The sequence below is a fragment of the Empidonax traillii genome, unplaced genomic scaffold (assembly GCF_003031625.1).
Source record: "Empidonax traillii isolate 1590-97213 ecotype Southwest subspecies unplaced genomic scaffold, ASM303162v1 scaffold58:size1836614, whole genome shotgun sequence".
In the NCBI taxonomy this organism is placed as follows: domain Eukaryota; kingdom Metazoa; phylum Chordata; class Aves; order Passeriformes; family Tyrannidae; genus Empidonax; species Empidonax traillii.
In genome coordinates this window covers 163,240-181,963 of record NW_020955251.1, presented here as the reverse complement: position 1 = coordinate 181,963, position 18,724 = coordinate 163,240, and the positions used below count along the sequence as shown (strand labels likewise).

At 39.6% G+C, this 18,724-nt stretch overlaps 1 protein-coding gene and 1 non-coding gene across 2 annotated transcripts in view; both read right to left on the bottom strand.

Moving 5' to 3' along the window:
* The window catches only part of DPP6 (dipeptidyl peptidase like 6), a 245,207-nt gene that overhangs the window by 117,459 nt on the left and 109,024 nt on the right, over nt 1-18,724 (bottom strand). The window contains exon 5 of the mRNA XM_027879778.1: nt 16,839-16,913. Coding sequence (XP_027735579.1) covers nt 16,839-16,913 — 75 coding nt within the window. The remainder of the gene's footprint in view (nt 1-16,838; nt 16,914-18,724) is intronic.
* TRNAG-GCC lies at nt 2,232-2,304 on the bottom strand. Its single transcript has one exon. It is a non-coding gene; the product is annotated as a tRNA-Gly (tRNA).

The window sequence follows — 18,724 nt, the reverse complement described above, 5'->3', positions numbered from 1 at the left end:
AGGAAATGGCTGCTTTCCTCTTAGATATGCAAAGCAAGGGAAGTTAATTCAACTTTTTGAGAGCAGGAGTATGTCTGCTTAATATCACAACTAAAATTTCTGCTGGGGTCAAGATGAATTAGGCTATTCACTCAGCAGAAGGAACACCCCACAACAGTGAAAATGGCAGGGAAGAGAAGAGTATACTTCTGAAATTCAAAGCCAAGCCTCAGAGACTGGACAGTGCTTAAAAATTAGTATTCATTTATTTAATTTAACCTATCTGTTTCTGAGGCATGGCCAACAAAAATAACTGTAAACCACCGCACTGATTTGATGCTCCTATCCCTGATCTTTGGCTGGATCCCAGAAGCATACAATTACTCTCAGTGCAGAGGCATATTTGAGGACAGCAGAGTTTTCGGCAAGGTTTTTGCTCTGTAGCTCGGTGTGCCAAGTCACCCCACCAACACAAGCTAGAACAGGTCTGAGACTGCTCTGGAGGGCTCCAGGTATTACCAAAATTGGGTCACAGAAGTTCCCATGCCAGCTGTCACCAACAAGTGCTGTAAAAGTCATTATACTAAAACTGCGGTGCCAGAAACACTCCCACTGAGCTGCTCATCCCAGGTCACAGCATGGATCTTGTTTACTTTCAATCTACATCATGCTCTGCAACAGGTGCACGTTTACACTGAAAGCATAAAGGATATGGGAGATGGGTCTGTCTGTTCCTACTGAAGTCTTGGAAAAGCAATTATCCCTCTAAATTTCAGAAGAACACAGAACTAATTGCATATGACAACACCTTTCTGTGAAGCCACTGACCTTGTTTTGTGCAACCGACAGAAGAAACCTGGACCTGACCAGATGACAGCAGAAATGGAAACACTGCAGCACACAGAGCAGCAGAGAAGAGCATCTGCCTCTCCCAAGCCACCAAATTCCAAAATAATAAGGAAATTGTGGTTCCAACAAGATACAGAAATAACATGGAAGGAGACATTTCTGCACTCTGTTACCACCACAGGGCAAAATATGGTGTGACTGGTAGAGGAATGTCTCCTTGAAAGCACTTGCTTAAGTGCTGTAAGGATACAGGTCCTAGTTCAGCAGAGTTTACTGAAATAGAAACCCTATGGTATTTAAGAATAGAATGGATTTGGAATTATTTATTCATTGTTACTATTCATGCACTTTATGTTAGAATCTGTAGCTCTTGTTCTTGACCAAAAGCAATGCAGAAATATATGACGTAAGTCCAGAGAAAAATGTGAAATTTGTTTTCAGCACCTTTTGGCTGGTATGAAAGATTACAATACCTGCTGAGGATTTATCACTAGCCTCAGAAAGAAAGGAAGAGTTTGGTTTACATTTCCACCTTCTGTGTTGGTCAGTTTCTGTCACATTTTGTGGGCTGATGCCCTGCTAGCACCAGCAGTAACCAGCATTTATGGAAAGGCTTTCTTTTATGTTTGCATGACAAGGTGCTGAATCAACACAAGGAGGAGGCACCTTCTTTCAAGAGGTTTACAAGAAAGGAAAGGGGAGAAAAGCCCCTAGAAGAAGACTCACCAAATCAGCCCAATCCATTCATCTTCCAACAGGCTGTTCTATCAAAACAGCTAATTTAGGGTCTTATCACTCAGCATATAAAGCAGCTCATGGGTTTGAGATTAAACCCAGGTGGACTGGCTGCTGTCATCTCATGATTACTACTTACTCAATAAATACAGGAATAAAACATGCTCCATTTTCTAAATGGTTCTATAGAGCCACTTGGCCCTTTGTGCACTAGTGTTATTTACATTAAAGAATTACCCAGAAAACTCACAAAAAAATCCCATGAAACTTGGAGCTCACAAGGGAACAGCTACAGGGCAGGGTGGAAGTGTAAGCTGTGTTATAAAGCAGTTTGCAAGGCTTAATACAAAATGTCTAATGTTTGGTGTCTTCCTTCTTTTTCAGGAATCACATATTTCATCCAAAAATTCATCCCAGCACACCCAAATAAAAAGGAACCCTCTGTTGTTGGCCAGTCTTCATGAATGAAGATCCAGGGAAGGTCTTTCCACCTTCCAGCCTGCGCATTGGATTTTTTAGGTGAGACACAGTGTGCGCGGAACTGAGCCCACCCTTTAATCCTGAGGTTCATCTGCCAGGGCCAAGCGAGCTTGGACAGTGGCAGCGAGGTCCTCAGGACGTAGATGGATTGCCTTACAGGGCTAGCGAGCTCCATCTGCCCGGGGAGTGGCCCTGACCGGGAATCGAACCCGGGTCTCAGCGGTGGCAGCACCGCGTCCTTAACCACTAGACCACCAGGGGCTCCCTCTAAATAGTCACTGGAAATAAAACTGTACAACAGTTTGCTAAAATTTGAAAATAGCAAGAATATATTTCAATGTAATTAATTGTAAAGCACTCAGGAGTTACCTGGGCAAAAGGTAACTTTTTGCTCCATAACAATAAGCTATATCTCCAAATAATAGAGCCCCTCAGAACTCTTAACAGACCTAAGTTGTCTTTGTAATCTATCTCCTTTTATACTCCACAGTAAGACAGTAAAAATACAGCACAAGAGGCAGGTGAAACAGGAGCTGCCAGATCCATTAAAAGGGTTTCCCACAAAGAGTCTCTAAAAAGACATTAGCTGGAAGTACATTATACAGCCTATTTTCCTACTTGTGCTACGAGCAGACAAATCCCCAAATGCACATATGAATGTCAAACCAATTGAATAATCCCAAACATTTGACATAATTACCTATTCCACCTTTCAAAATGGTCCTGGCACCCTTAAGCACAAAACTCATGCTGTGATGCAGAATATGCAGGTAAAAGATGATTTGCCATTTGGCCTTTGATATCTGTGATATTTAAGCAGTCTCTGAAGCTGACAAATTGGGAGGGAAAAGAGAATAAAGTAGAATGCAGGAAGGCTGATGCTATGCATTGGCAAATAGAACACGATTTTGGTACCCTGTTATCTAACAGTGGCATGAGAAGAAGGAGAAAACAAGTTCATGAGAAAAATAGCAAGCAAACATTAGCCAGGGGTTGTGTTTCCTTCAACTTACATGGACATTCTGTGCATGTAAAGGATACAGGAAAGGATGACCTAAGTCACTACCACACTGTCACATGAATTCTTCTATTGGTCAGCCACCAACAAGCAATTAGGGCATAACTGACCACCAACTTCTGGGTAATGTTTTGCTCAATTTCCGTACTTTCATTCTCTCCTGAATTTGTGAGGCATAGTTAGGTAATGGTCTTTTCATTTTTTCTATCAGTGGAAACAGACTGGTCAGCAGTATTCTCCCCAGCCCAACTATTTTTGCAAAGTATTATCACCATTTTATTGCTAATAGGTGCTCCATAGTTACCAGCTTGGAATTAGATTCTCTCAAAAACCTCATGATATCTGTTCCTTTTGTGTCACTGTAATAAAAGACAAATCCACCAAAATCCATACTGCTATTTTGTACCCCACACTTAGCAAAGCTTGATTGCTTGCAAGAACCAAACAAATCAATAAAGCCATATAATTTGAGGTCTCTTCCACATTCTCACCTTCAAAATTCGTTGTGATACTGACCTATTCTGCTTTCGTCTGAAACAGCATATTCTCTTTTGTCCCTACATTGAATTATCCCTTCATACTTTATCACTTCCCTGGTAATGCACCTCTAATACAACCTCATGCTGTGTGTCAACCTGCTTGTACAGCCCTCTAAGAAACACTGCCCATTTCTCTTCATCCTCTAATAAATTAGAAAACCATAATGAAATGCTATCAGCAAGCATTTCCTGAGCATTGGTTCAGCTGGCAGCCAATAACCCACAGCTGTCATCAAACACCTGATTTGGGATGCTCTTACCCACTCCACCACATCCAGCTGATCAGCCACATGTGTAATGTGCCCATAGTCACAGAAAGTGCACCCTGAGAGTGCTGTGCCACTCCAGGACATGCTGGGGAGCTCAGGAAAGGGCAGAAACAGAGAAAATAGGTTTGAGCAAGAAAGGTGATAAGAACAAGGGGTGTCTGGATCAATCAACATACAGAGCATTTGGCAATTGGTTGCCTTTGCTATAATTGTCTCTGTATTCCAGAGGAGCTAACTTAATGTCTGGGCAAAGGAAGGTAGATATATACCTGGGGAATACATGTATTAGAGTTGTTATGGGAAGAAACCATTTTTCTTGGGAAGAGGAGGGGAGGATCCTGACCCAGCAGGGTAACTCTGCCTGGGTGAAATGTCAGAGCCAACACTAAGCTGTCAGTGTCTCAGAAAGACATGATGTGTCCACACCTCGTCTCAGTCAAGCCACTGTGAATAAGGAACTGCTCCATTCATACCCAGGAAAGCAAGGATCATCATGAGTGTGTCCAGAACCAGGGAGAAATTTTAGCAATTATTTGGAAGAAGGACATGAAATGACACATACAAGGGATGGAGAGTGGAAGAGCACAAGGAGCAGTGGATCATCAGGAAGAGTGTTTGCATGTCTCTGTTTTTCAAATCTTTTAACAATTTTGTCTCTGAGACTGAAAACTAAATCACTGTTATATGAGCCCAAACGAGACCCTCTCTATAAGCTTGTCCTTGGTGTTTAGAGGACAACCGGAACAGCTCTCCAGTCATGCAGTGCTATGAATGCCCTGCTACTCACACCAGAGAGGCTTTCTCAGAGGCAGCAATCTAGTATCAAGGTCACATCAGGAAGGAACAGCACATTCATACCATGGGGACTTGCATTTTAGATGCATTTGTAGCCCAAGCTCAAGCCAGCTGTGATGGGGTCATGCACCGCAGGCAACACACACAGTTAATATGTAAATCTGTCCCAAAAACATACAGAAGCTGTTCTGGGATTAGAAGCTGATTTTCCAGGCACCAAACCAAAGGTCTCTGAAACAGCAAAGCCAAGGAGTTATTCCTTTGCAAATAATGTCATCTCAAGTTTGCACTACAACCACAAATAAAGTGTGATGGCAACACACACCCCAGTAATAGATGGACTGCCGTGTTGTAAGATAATGCTGTTAATTCACCTTCCACAAACTGATTATCTATCTCGGTTGTTTTGTGATAATAATTCTTTATTAAAAGATTAGTTTCCAAATTACACTTTTGAGAGCCTTATAATGCTGACAATGCCGAAAGGGAATTTCAAGGCCAGATTTAGGATTTATGACTTTGTGACGCAGAGTGGATGCTCTTTTTGTTATAAATGCAGCTCAAGAACCCACTTAGGCCACAGGTATTAACATACAGCTCGTGTGCCAGCTCTCACCCCTAGGAGAGCGTTAATCCAATCTGCCAACTGCTGCTGCACTCTAATACAGCTCTGCCCTGCCAAGCAATTACAAAAGCCTCCTTTTGCTCCCAAGCCACCTGTCCCTCACAGCGCTTCACTGGCACCAGCAAGCCCTTGCAGTCACTGGCTTAAAGGACAACTGCTCCATTTTTAACTGGTAAATAAAATGGCAGCGGCAAAGCACTCAGTAGGATTTTCGGACCAGCCTTTGTGTACTTGTTGATGCTCAGGTTATTGGGAGGTAGCTGCGATGAAGTTATTAAGAATTAAAAATTAGAGTTATGAATAATGAGCTCGTTCTGTTGTTGATCTTGTTTTAAACTTTTATCAATATTCACATCACGTATATAAACTTCATGGCTCCCTTCCCACCCTCTGTTCAGAAACTTGGAAATGAGAATTCATACATATTTAACGTTGTGATTCTAACATATACCAAACAATATATCCAAGAAAAAGAAATAAAAGATGAAAAAGATGAAAACCCAGCATTATTATGTAATAAAAGTACAAAAATAGCTTAGAGTAAAATAAAAGTTTTAAAGCAAAGAGTAATTATCCCAAACCCAGGAAACACAGAACACTTTCAGGTCCATACACAGAAGAACATACAATCGTGGTTCTCTTGTAATATCTGGGGTCATAACAACAGCTCTATTATGTCAGATCCAAAGTCCATCCTGCTAACTATCCTGGCTCACCAGCCCAAAGCCAATTCAGAAAGAAGTCTAGAATTATATGATTTACAGTCATCCTTCCCCAAAATACTTTCCCAGACTTTAGCACTTTGCAACTTGGAGTCCCTCTCTTTGCATCTGTGTACCTTGAGGGATATCCCTGCCACTGACCTCTCCAGTCATTCTTTACAAGCATTTACCCTTTTTGCACCTACAATCTCATGCAGCAACTCCCTTTTCACAGACAATGGTGCCAAAATCCTGTTTGGGTATGATTCTTCTGAGCAGCCTTTGGTGTCTATTTTAGCCTTAGATTTACACCCTGGATTATACTGTTTATAGAGGCAATCCAGGATAGCTGATAGAGATGGCTGATAGAGTTTAGAGGGTTCACTCAGCTGACTCTCACCTTCATTGCCTTTGGAGTTACAAGTCTGAAGGACAGCATGAGAAATCAATGTTTAATACTGCTTTTAATGAAACTTTAGATAATGCCTTCTTTCAATGAAACATTTCTTGAGCTGAGCAGAATTGACTGTGGAAATATTCTAAAAGCCTCCTTTTTTGTGAAGTTTACAATGCAAATGGTACAGCTTTGTAGCAATTATGTGAGAACCAAGCCATGAAAATGGGCTGAATGCTAAGTATATCTAATTAATTTATTCACTTTTGAATAATTCACTTTAGCGTCAGAAATTAGCAACTGCAGAACCACAACATATATTCTTTCTATTAAAAAAAAAAATAAAAAATTGCTTTTTCTACTATAGCAGCTGAGATTGTGAATTCTACAATGAAGTTAGCACTGCCTTTGAAATCTTCTATGGTCTAAGGCTCAGGGCACCCTTAGAAGACTTAAAGAAAGGAATCCGAAACGAGAAAGATGAGACCATCAGAGAGCACTAGAGAGCAACAGTTTAAAAGCACTGAAGTGGATGTGAAAGAAATAAAAGTGTTCAGATACATGTCAGGGACCTTTGCCCAAAATCCTCTCTCCATTCAGTGAAAGATTCATTTTCCAGTTCCATATGAGATCACAAGACTCAGAGCTGTATATCAATCTGCACATGGATCTGATTCACTGGAGGAGACAATTCTGTTTTCTGACATAAGTCAAACAAACTGAAATAACAATGAAAAAACAGCAGGACACTTTGTGTGTTATCTTTGTGATACTGTGGACAAATTCCAAGGGGTAAATGGGCTGTGGTGATGACGAGCATCTGTTCAGAAAGCCATCAACAGCATCACTGTGTGGGGACTCTTCTGCTCTTGCACATAAAAATATGAGGACTCATGCATTTAATGACATGACTAAAGCCCTATGATTCACTTTCCTTTTTCAAGAAAGAGCTTCTTTTGAGCAGAGAATAAAAGAAAAAAAAGAATAGAAGGTTCCATTTTCAAATCTAGGTCATTAGCTGCCCAAGGAGAAACCTTAATTACTGGTTTTAACATGGCACTGGGAAAAACAGAGTTCTGCAGGCAGTCAGAGAGATAAAAGGCACTTGTTCAGGGCAAACACAGAGCCACACACTCCTTGGATTTAGGCATGTAACTCAGCTAAAGAGGAGAACATTTGCGTCAGAAGATTTGCATTTCTGAGTACAGGAATTTCATTGGGATGCTCTGCATAGCAAGAGCTGTTTTTCCAGAAGAGGGCACTAAATATATCTTTTTTACTATTTCAGTTATTAAAAAGTTAAAAAAAGAATAAATAAAAGAGACTGGAAATCAGAAGAATTAGATTATGAACTCCTGCAGGCTGGGACCATTTCCTATGTTTCCGCATAGGCACCAGAATTAAATTCTTTCTGAATTTGCTTTCTAAAGCCTTCTAAATCCCTGTTGTTTTCCCATTTTGCATTCGATTTTCAATATATTTCTTTCCTTAACATTTTAAAATAACTATCTATACTTATCACAATCCAGCACAGAACAGGATTTTTATTGTCCCTAAAAAGTTGGGAAGTAAAATTATGCTAAAAAGCAGGAACTCACCTCTAATGTAATTCTGAAGACTTTCTATGTTGCAAGGAATTGAATTATTTCTTAAATTCAAATTTTTTTCATTAATTTTCGTTCCACTGTTTATTTAATTCCTCTTAAAGCAAAGAAAGTTCCCTCATGTTTCACTATGATAGATTCCCATATGAATGCAAGAAAGAAAACTGCAATTATTTTACTGCTACCTAGCTGAACTGGACTATCTAGAAAACTTTGTAAAATTACCTTACCTATGCCTTTTTAAAAAACAAATTGCAGTTTATTTTTAAGGCATTTTATGAATCTTATTAGCACATTAATCTCTACCAGTTTGTTCAAGTTTGCTCATCTATACACTCAGAAAAAGAAGCAGAATGAGAAATATAACCTTTTGTAAGGTAAGAAAAATTGGTTATTTTTGTATCATAGTGTTTTGCCTCGAGTCTTTTTTATTTTCTCTTCTCCATTTGATGAAAATCTCATTTACTAAAGAAAATATTTATGGAGGAAGACTGCTGATAGCTGATACCGATACATAGTATACCTATGTGCTCTTGCATGACAGGCTAATTATTTCTGAGTTTTGATGCTACTCTAGTCTTCCCTGGAACAGTGGATTTGCTTTTCAGTTTACTGATGTGTATCTGTGCCTGTGAATAAATGCAGGATACAGATTATTGGCCTTTGCTACATGAGCAAGGCTGTCCAACTTGGTTTGAAGTAACAATTTTGCGCTCAGTCATGTCTGTGCAATTTCTATTGAAGTCCTCTAGCTCAAATCAGGAGACTTCAAGTTTATTCCTAACTCCATTTATCTGCATTATTAGATGAACAGCAGGAGTTAATCCACTGCTTTTAACAGAGAGCAGTTAAAGCTCAGAGGTGGCACAGCAGCTGAAGTCAGCAGACTCAGGTTTTAATGCTCAGCATTTCATGCAGTTAGTATTTTGTTGCAATAATGGCAGTCAACAACAGTCCCTGGAGTGGAGACCTGGTAAGAAATTGAGATTTGGTGCAGTTTTACCTAAACCATTGTTATAGAGGGAGCAGGAAACTGGAATATGGGGACAGAGGATTGCAGGAAGATTGGTTGTGCAGAGCTTTGCTTCCAAGCTCAGGTAAACCCATCAAACTGTGGTTTACGAATGCTCCCAGATCATCATTTCAGAAGGTCATTTGGAAGATCACCCAGTTCCAACCTCCCTGCTTTGGGCAGGGACACCTTCAACTAGACCAGGTTCCTTCAGTGTTGAGATGATCCTACTCCAAGAATACGTGCTGAGGATGAGGTGAGCACACTTTCTTTGCGTTTAAGGGGTGCAAACACATTTTCCATGAATAATAGACACAAACATTCTCCATCCAGCCATTCCTCCTTGTTGACACTCAGTGCCTTTTATAAAGAAAATAAAGTATGCAGACACGGGATATATCTTTTAAATCCACCTTTTTTTTGCTGTTTCTACTGAGTTACAATGACAGACTCTTAATTTTAAATAAGAGCCCCTTGCCCCATGGCCCAAGGAACTTAATTATCAAAATGTCCCTGCAGTTAATTTATTTAAGCTCTGAGGGTGCTCTAACTTTTTATTTAAGGTAATTTTTTTTTTTCTGTAATTAAACCAAGCTGTGCCAAAGCAGAGGATTTGCTGTTAAGAGCAAAGAACCATTCAGGCTACATAAAGAAACACAATTTCTGCTGGAGCTTTGTTGGGATTTCAAAAGAACCATAAGGGTCCTCCAAACTAAATGAAATAAAGAATAGGTCTGACCTGTTCTCTTCCCCTGTGTTAGTCCAAAACTGGTCCTGAAAGTTGGCAACTATGAAATTATTTTCTGTGGTTTCTCCTTCAAAAGAGATCTCTAGGATTAAACTTGTCAGTAATTATTGCTCCATTGGCCTGTAACCATGTCCAAAAATTTCTATTCTGAACAATGTGACAAAAATTGGACAGTCATGACTGCTGAGCAACAAGAACAAATATTCCCACCACTTGACAATGTTTATTCAATTAAAGTGCATGTCCACCCTCCTAGAGCAAGAATTGTAATTCTGTAAGCATGTGCAGCAGACAAAATTTGGCATCAACAGGGCTCTACTGTCAGAGGCACGGCTGAGGACACCTGAGAAGGCAGTGTTTGCACAACGCTGTAATAGAGTTTTGAAAGCCCATAAATCCCTCCAGAGTTGTGTGGCAAACTTCCCTCCCTCTCTGTGCCACTGCAGACATCAAACATTAATTAGGCTGAAACAATTGCTGATACCAACACACGACAGAAAAACTCAGCGTGTTGGTGTGTCTGACAGAGATATTGCTACTTCTGCCTGCACTGAGATTCATAGGTAGGAAAACCTCCCAGTTGCAGAGATTTCATGTATTAGCAGCTTTAGTTTATTCAATGCACGGTGACCGTGCAGAGCTGATGTCCTGGGTTAGATACACTCCCCCAGGTCGGATATAAAAGCAAATGGAAGTGTATAAATGTTTCTGAATCAACCTTCTCCAGTGCCTTTGTAAATTCTGGTTTGTCTATCTTTCTGAAAATTGCAGATTAGAGAATTTATGCACGGCGGGTTTGAGATTAGAAAAGATAGGCTGTCAGACAGATACCCTTCACAAAGGGTATTTTAAAGAGATGATATTCATAATTAAAATATCCCACCACAATCTCCTTTTAAAATAAATTATTGCCTCTAAATGTTGTCAAACAATAGATGCTGCTTCGGTTTCAAATCCAAAGTAAACTCTCACCCACAAAATTAACCTTCTCTATGTTCTTAGCACTTTCTTGTTAATTCAACACTTCTGGACACACAAGCCTTAGCTTTAGTTATGCAAATGTAGCTGGAGCACTGCTGTCCAACTACAAAGAGGATAAAAAGCACTTTATTAAACAAAGTTATTTACTCTACTGATCTTGGCTGCTAAAATAATATGACTCAAAATAGGATCTGGAAGAATAAGGAGAAAAAAATGTGGTTCCCATCTTCAGCCCTGGAGCCCCAGAATCACCTCGCCAAAAGCCCCCACAGGCATGCTCATAAAAATGCTGCCATTTTCAGAATCTGTGAGCATTTCATTGAAATATTAAAGATCAGCTAAATGATATTAGTAATATTTATTCTATGGGAGGCAACTGAAGACATTGCTTTCATGAAAAGACCCCAAATTTAGCAAATTATCAGATTTAGTGTTAGTCTATGGGGTTCCACTAATTCATTAATAACTTGGCTTCTGCTCATTACAAAAGCACTGAATGACTACAGTCCTTTGGTGAGTTAAGAGAAGATACTTTGCTTGAAGATACACACAAGCACAGATGTAACAACTGAAAAATATTTTAACTGATATAAACTGCATATTATTAGGACTGATTTATTTTCTTCTCTTTACTTAGGAAGTGATTTATCCTAATGCATTATTTATCCTGGTGACAGTAACTATTTCTCACAAGTATAACAAAGTTACAGTGCTTTAGGCTAGAAAATGTTGGAAAAATAGTTTTAGCCACCAGACTTTAATAATAGTGAACACCGCCCTTTTATTGTGCAGCTTTCCAGTGGAGGAGTCCTTCTTGTTTATGAGCAAGAAGGATTCAAAACTGCATTCATATTGAAAAAAGCATATGAAAAATCATAAACCTTTTTCCCCAAAATGCCCCTCTCAAAAACTAATGATTCACAGCAAATGCCAAAAATTAAGCAACAATTGCTAAAACGGGTAGCATTATTTTATGGTTCTAATATTCTATCTGTGCTCACTTTATCATGGAATGACTATAATTTTCACTGTTTCTGAAAACAACATTGGTTAGGAATGAGAAAAGTAAATTTGAAATATATTTATTGCCACAAAAAGAAAACAAATTTATATAAACCTATTTCTAGCCCTGGTAAATCCATTTCAATTAAGTAATAAATATCATGGCTACAATATGAGCAGTATTACTGATGATAATTATGACAGTGTCTAATTTTCAGAGGCATATTTATCATAATAATGGTTATCACCTAGCTCAAAAGGATGTTGTGAGGATTCATTAATATTTATGCCCATTGGTGTTTTGGAAATAACAAGTGTTATTTTAATTTTTACTCAACTAATTAAAGCAGTATGACGTTGTAATTGAACCATAAGCACAAAACCTGTTCATTCCACATGACAACCAGACTTGAAGAAATAGTAAGAAATAGTAGCAAAAACAATAGTAATTTATTGCTTTCTGTAAATAATGCTTTTTTACTTCATTCAGGCTCTAAATACAAAGTCTGTGGTCTGGCCTGGGTCTTTTTGAAGGTCTCTTTGGTACCACCACTCCTGTTAGAGGCGTGGCAAGAGTCAGGGAGAATAGAAATACTCAACTCACCACATGAACTACTCTAAAAAATAACAGTTGTATCTGTTCTAATTACAACAGTTAATTCTTTGCAGCCTTCAGAACTATAAAAGAGCATTTTTTTAACTGCAAAATAAGTAACAGCATCTGCTGTAAAATGTGAGCTGCAAAAGTCTTTAAGCCCTAACTTTTTTCAGATACCTTTGCAGTTTGGTTCATACTAATCAGCCAGGATATCTGTGTGTATTTGCTGTTAACTAGCACAAACACAGTAATGGATCAGTAAATTGGAGATGATGAATCTTCTTCTCTTGTCTGATGACAACATTTATTCATAATAAAGGCAATAAAATATTCCCTATTTAATGTCTCACTATGTCACTCAACAGAATCACTTCTCACGTATTTCCTCCATTTCTTTTATTTCATTACACAAACTCCACTCATAACTCTGCCACAGAAAGCCTCACGAGGGGTTTTCTCACTCATCTTTACTCTTACTCTGCCACAATCCCCCACAGAAGTGCTACAGGATTTAAGAGGTGTTCTGTCACTTGGCTGTTTCAGATATCCCTTTTGGAGACCGTGGAGAAGCACAGAGGTGATTCCAGCCCACAGAGCTCTGTATCTCCCTGGGAGGCACGAAGGGAGCAGGGAGCTTGCCCAGCAGTTCTGGTGGAGCCACGTGCTGGGCAGGAGTGGCTTTGTCCTGAAACCACCAGAGACAGCCCTGACCCTCTGCACCCTTTCTGCTGAGATGCTGCGGCCAACCCCCATTTGTCCACGTGTTTTGGGGTGACTAAACCCCATATCAGAGCCCCGTGCACTTGTTTTGGTGAAGGATGATTTGAAATCAAAGCTTCTTTACAGATGTATTTACTCTCTGATGTTTCCCCCAAACTTCACCCTGTTGTTTCAGCCTCAGGTTGCACCTTGCTTTAGTGTAAAGAAAGAAAAAACACACAACAGAAAAACCTCAGGAGTATTTGAAGGCAAAGAAGCCTGGTGCCTTCCCTGTGACCTTTCCAGAAAAAGAACAAATCTTCCTTGTTCAAGGTTAGAAAAGCTCCCTATTAGCACAAGGCTTACCCAGAATATTGCTGCCTGAAAGATTAAACTTCTGTAAATATAAGCACTGCAAAAAATCATTTACAATGAGACCTGACAGCCCGACTAGCCACAGTGTACCCACGCCAGTCTTGCAGCTGTCTGCCAGGCCTCCTGGGAGAAATATATTTTAAGGAACATGCTTTAATTCATTATCCTTTAAGATGAGGAAGGGATACAGCAGGAAAATACATATTAGTTGCCTCAGTGGCTTTGCAAAATAGCTGTCTGTCAGTTCAGTTCAGTGTCGTGTTATTCCAGTGTGGGTGTCAGTGCTGTTACCCAGACCAACACTGAGCAGAGATGCTTCTGTGCAAATAAATAGAAAAACCATCGAAGAAACTATTATTGGCAGGAAATGACTTTGTAGCACTTTTCTTAAAAATATTCCACTTCAGTGGAGTGACACACTGTGTTCTTGCATTTTGTTTATTCCTAGCTAGTATTAAAATCAGAGACTGAATCCATTCATGTCAGAATTCAGATAAATGATTAATTCACTTTATGCATATTAAGATATTATGCACGTATGTAAAATACAACACAACTGCACTGTGTACAAAAATGATGAAAACATTTATATCCACAAAAAATTAAAAGGCAGCACATCACACTTACAAATGGTAAAAAACCCCCCAAACAACCTCTTTCTGACACCTGTAAAATAAGTGCACAATAATTACAAGACATTCCCTTTTTGAAATTGTAGAATTAATCTTTAAAGGCATGTCCTTTGCCAATATATCTCCTGAAATTTCCTTTTGACTTTGCAACAAGGACAACTGCCCACAGCTTTACTAATCAATTTCTTGTGTTGCAGAAAACAGCATAATTTGAATTTTGTCCAAGAATGCAGAAAATGTGAAAAGCTAACTAGGATGCAATTATTTGTAGCCACAGTCTGCATACCAAGTGAGAAGAAAGCTGAAGAAGTAATTTAACAGTTATTGCTACTTTAGTACTCAAAGAGCCACCCATCATGGCTTAAGAATGCAATAATCAAGAATGAATCTAACTACCTTTTCATTAGTATGCTTCATCTTCAAAGAAAACCACAAACAAATAAAGTAAACCAAGAAACTTTGTTTTCTCCATAAACATGGGTCTTAGAGGAAAAAAAGAGGGGGTTTTGTTTTGTTTTATTTTGCTTCAGATCACTATCTCACAGAATCATAGAATCATAGAATAGATTGGGTTGGAAAAGACCTTCAAGATCACCAAGTCCAACTCCTGATCCAACTCCAATTACTATAACATGGCACTAAGGGCCACATCCAATCTCTTTTTAAAAACCTCCAGGGATGGTGAATCCACCACCTCTCTGGGTAGGCCGTTCCAATGCCTGATTACCCTCTCTGTAAAGAATTTCTTCCTAACATCTAACCTAAACCTCCCCTGGCAAAGCTTGAGCCCATGTCCCCTTGTCCTATTGTTGGTTGTCTGGGAGAAGAGACCAACCCCCACCTGGCTATAACCTCCCTTCAGGTAGTTGAAGAGAGTGATGAGGTCACCTCTAAGCCTTCTCTTCTCCAGACTAAACAACCCCAGCTCCTTCAGCCTCTCCTCATAGGACTTGTGCTCAGGAACTCTTGCTATATATGAATACTTGAACAATTTTCAACGTTCTCTTACACTGAATCACATATGTTACCCCTTGAAATCTTCCCAAAGGTCATGATTTCCGCTTTCCATCTTGGGTTTTCCTCTCTGGAAGAAGATGTGGTGTGAGGAAAGGGGCACATGGTTGTGTGTTGCTCTGTCTTCTCCAGCCAGGCATCTCAAGGACCACAAACACACTTGCCTGTACCTCAGACTCACAGGTCTGCAAGCACTCACTAGCAGAGAGGAGGATGCAGGGGAAATGCATCCATACCATCCCTTTCAATTCCCATCTCCATCCCCCTTCTCCCACAATGCCTACACCAAGCACTCCTCTATAGGTTGGACACAAAGTCACAAAAGCCCCTATAACTTTGCTTCTTGCAGATTTTCTGAGTGGGCAGCCCTTTCAGTGGATAAAGGCTGAGAATAAAAAGTGAACTCATCATTAGAACTTTTTAGAGATGAATTTTTTTGTAATCTTATTATACTTTTTGTTATTATAGATGTTCTTCTGTCATTCTCAGAGGAGCTGAAGATGCCCTTTCTCCTGGGGGCTCTCCCGGCTTGCACAGGGCATCTGGGCAGTGTTGGCACAGGGCTGCCAAAGCCAAAGCCAAAGGCCAATTTCCACTAAAAGAACTGAATTTTGCAAAACATCTCTGGCTCACAAGGTGAGGGGCTTTTAAGAAAAGGCTCTGCTTGCTCAGTGGCCCTTAGGCTGTCTTCCCCATGTTTAGAATTAACGCTTCAACATCCATCTCTGTCTAGAACTCTGATAAGCTTCAGGTAAGTGAAGTCAGACCAGCTGTAATTTCCCAGGAAAAAAATTATTATGAATTATTCCCAAAGTTTCTGATACAGTTTTATTTTAACATTTTCTAACACCAGGCATGGTTCTCTGGGCTTTTACAGTACTGAGTCAGGAATAACTCCAAAGATGATAGCAGAGAAATCAGATGAGCAACAGAGCCACAACATCTACTACCTAAAGGATTGACAAATTTCCTTTGGTTAGCAGCTGAAATTTTATTTACATTATGGAAAAAAGAATTATAGTTTCATTTTGAGGAATTGGTGCAATTCTAGATTATGGAAACCAAATGTATAGGGCTTATAGTTCATCCAAGAAGAACAGCGTAGCTATCATTCAAACATTTCAGGCCTTATACCAGCAGAATTGAAGAAGAACATAAATATTATTCATGCAGAAGAATGTCTTCACCCATGTTTGATTCTTTGGTCATCATTTAAAAATGACTCATTACATTTTTCACTTTTGAAGTTTGGTAGAAAATTCACTGTAATCTAGAACTTAGTAGCAACCTAATGGTGATTTTTTACGAATGATTTATACCTGAACCTCTGAAGAAAAGGATTTATAATGAAAGTGATAGCTCAACCCTAACTGCAGCACTGGGAATGGTGACACCATAATTAATGCATTATTTCAGTTGTGGGAGACACTGACAGTAGCTTTTTGTTCTGGGGAAGAAATTTATAGGGTGACTGAAAAAGGCACAGTGGAAAAAAAAATCACAAAAGAGGAATAGAAATACTTGTAGCAAAGACATGTCCTTACAGTCCCCCTCCCAAAGACTATAAAATCCTGGCAATGACAGTGTTTCCTCTACGGTCTAATTTATACCTTTCTCCTCTACTAGATGGCAGTGTGACATGCTCTCAGAATTGCTAAGTGAGGGGGTTTCTTACTTTGTTTCATAGGAAGCAATTAATTTAAAGTATCATCTTGCTGGCATACAAGTGAAAAAAAAAAAAAAGTTTGCCACTGGCTGTGTATTTTGAAATCAAATCTAATTTACTTACTGGTTCAACATCAAAAGCAAAGAGTGCATATTCCCGGTCAGGTGATACTTCATATCGGATTGCCTTTAGGGAGACCTAGAAAATAAATAAAACATTGAAATACATGTGTTTTTTTTTCAAGCTAATGACATCTAGAATTAATTATTATGACCATCTCTCTAAGAATAAAAAATAGTGCCAAAGTAAGTGTCTTGGAAAATAAAATATCATATCTTTTTTCAAACACCAGAAATGTTATATACCTATATACCCACATAGGAGAAAGACTAAATGCGTTGTGACTCAGAGCACGCAGATATCTCAAAAAATCAGAATTTTCTCTCACTGTAAAGTGGCTGGTGAGGTGGCAGCTGTAGCCAGTAGTTAGAAGAAAACTCTGATAAATGGAAATTCATTAATTCCTTCTCATTCCCTGTATCCTCTGTCCGGTGCAGGCAATGGCAAACAATAAACAGCTTCTGGAGCAAATTAGTATTAGAGACACCACTACCTCTCCCAATTAAGACAACACCGAGGAAAATGATTCCATTTTCCCCAGTTAAAAGTCTTTGGGATGCTGTGGTGATAAGGCTTTCCAGGTGCACCCTGACCTGAGTTCTGCTAAAAGCAGCGCTGTAAGTCTTGCTAGCAAGAAGAGATGCCAAAATATCTCCGACTTGTCAGGAGTCACCTTTTTCCTGCTCCACTTTTCATTTGTACAGTGAAGCCATTTCTCCTTGCCAGTGTGTTTCAATACAGTACATTGCTGGCACAGATGGCACCAAGGTCAAAGAGAGGTGGCACTCACACGTCACTCATCCACTCACTGCCTTTTAAACCTCACTCTCTCCTAACACATTAGATGTAAGTCCTTGAAAGATTCCCATAGAGCAAAATGGAAAGGGGAATTTGGGCTGCGGGGAAATGGGGAATTTGAGCTGCAGAGAAATACAGAGTACCCTACTGGGAGAGTCCTCCCCAGGGCCAGTAATGCTGGATGTGGTGTGGGAGGAGCCCAGGGAATGGCCAAAGGTGGAAGGAACTGGTCATACTATCATCTAGTTCGACTCTGTGTAATAAACAGGGAGACCTTCCACTAGAAGAGGTTGCTCAGAGCCCTGTCCAACCTGACACTGAATGTTTCCAGGGATGGGGAATCCACGACCTCTCTGAGCGATCTAACGGGCCGATGACCCAGCATGGATCAGGATGGGGTAGGTACAGGGGGGAGTGTGAGAGCCAGAAGTGTCAGGATGAAGGGAGATTTTATATAACCTGCACGTTATACTAATGAAAACATGCCAGTTTTGCAAAAGTTTTCTGACCCAGGGCTGTGAATGAAGAGTAAATAGACAATGTGTCTGGGTGAGGTGTAATAGCAGCTCTTGCGTTGGGACTTCCTGGATTAATGAAGGTGAACTGCAGATTTATAGACTGAGAGGGCAGAGGAACCAGGGTAGAACAGGCAGTAGGGAGGCAATATCAGGAAAATGTAGGATTATCTTGTAGCACTGTGCTTTTCTCACAAATGGCAAAAATTGAAAAAAACCCAGTGGAATAAACGGAGTCAAAATGGAAGCAGTTTGACTTCAACAGACCTTGACATTAAAGGAAGCCAGCTCATGCCTTTACTCTTATCAGAATTGTAAGAAAAGGTAAAAGAGGATTGCTTATTTGATGTATCAAAGGTTAAAGATTAAATGTAAAATTTGAAGTTTAAGGTTAGGTCCTGCAATAATAATTCAGTGATAAATTCTTTGTCTCATTAAAAAATAATTAATACAACTAATATACTAACTTCTGTCACAATTCTGGGTTCATCTACTACAGAAAACAATGCTGCAAACCACTTTTATCACTCTAAGTAGTACTCTGCCACCTACTAATATATTTTGAAATAATTTCTT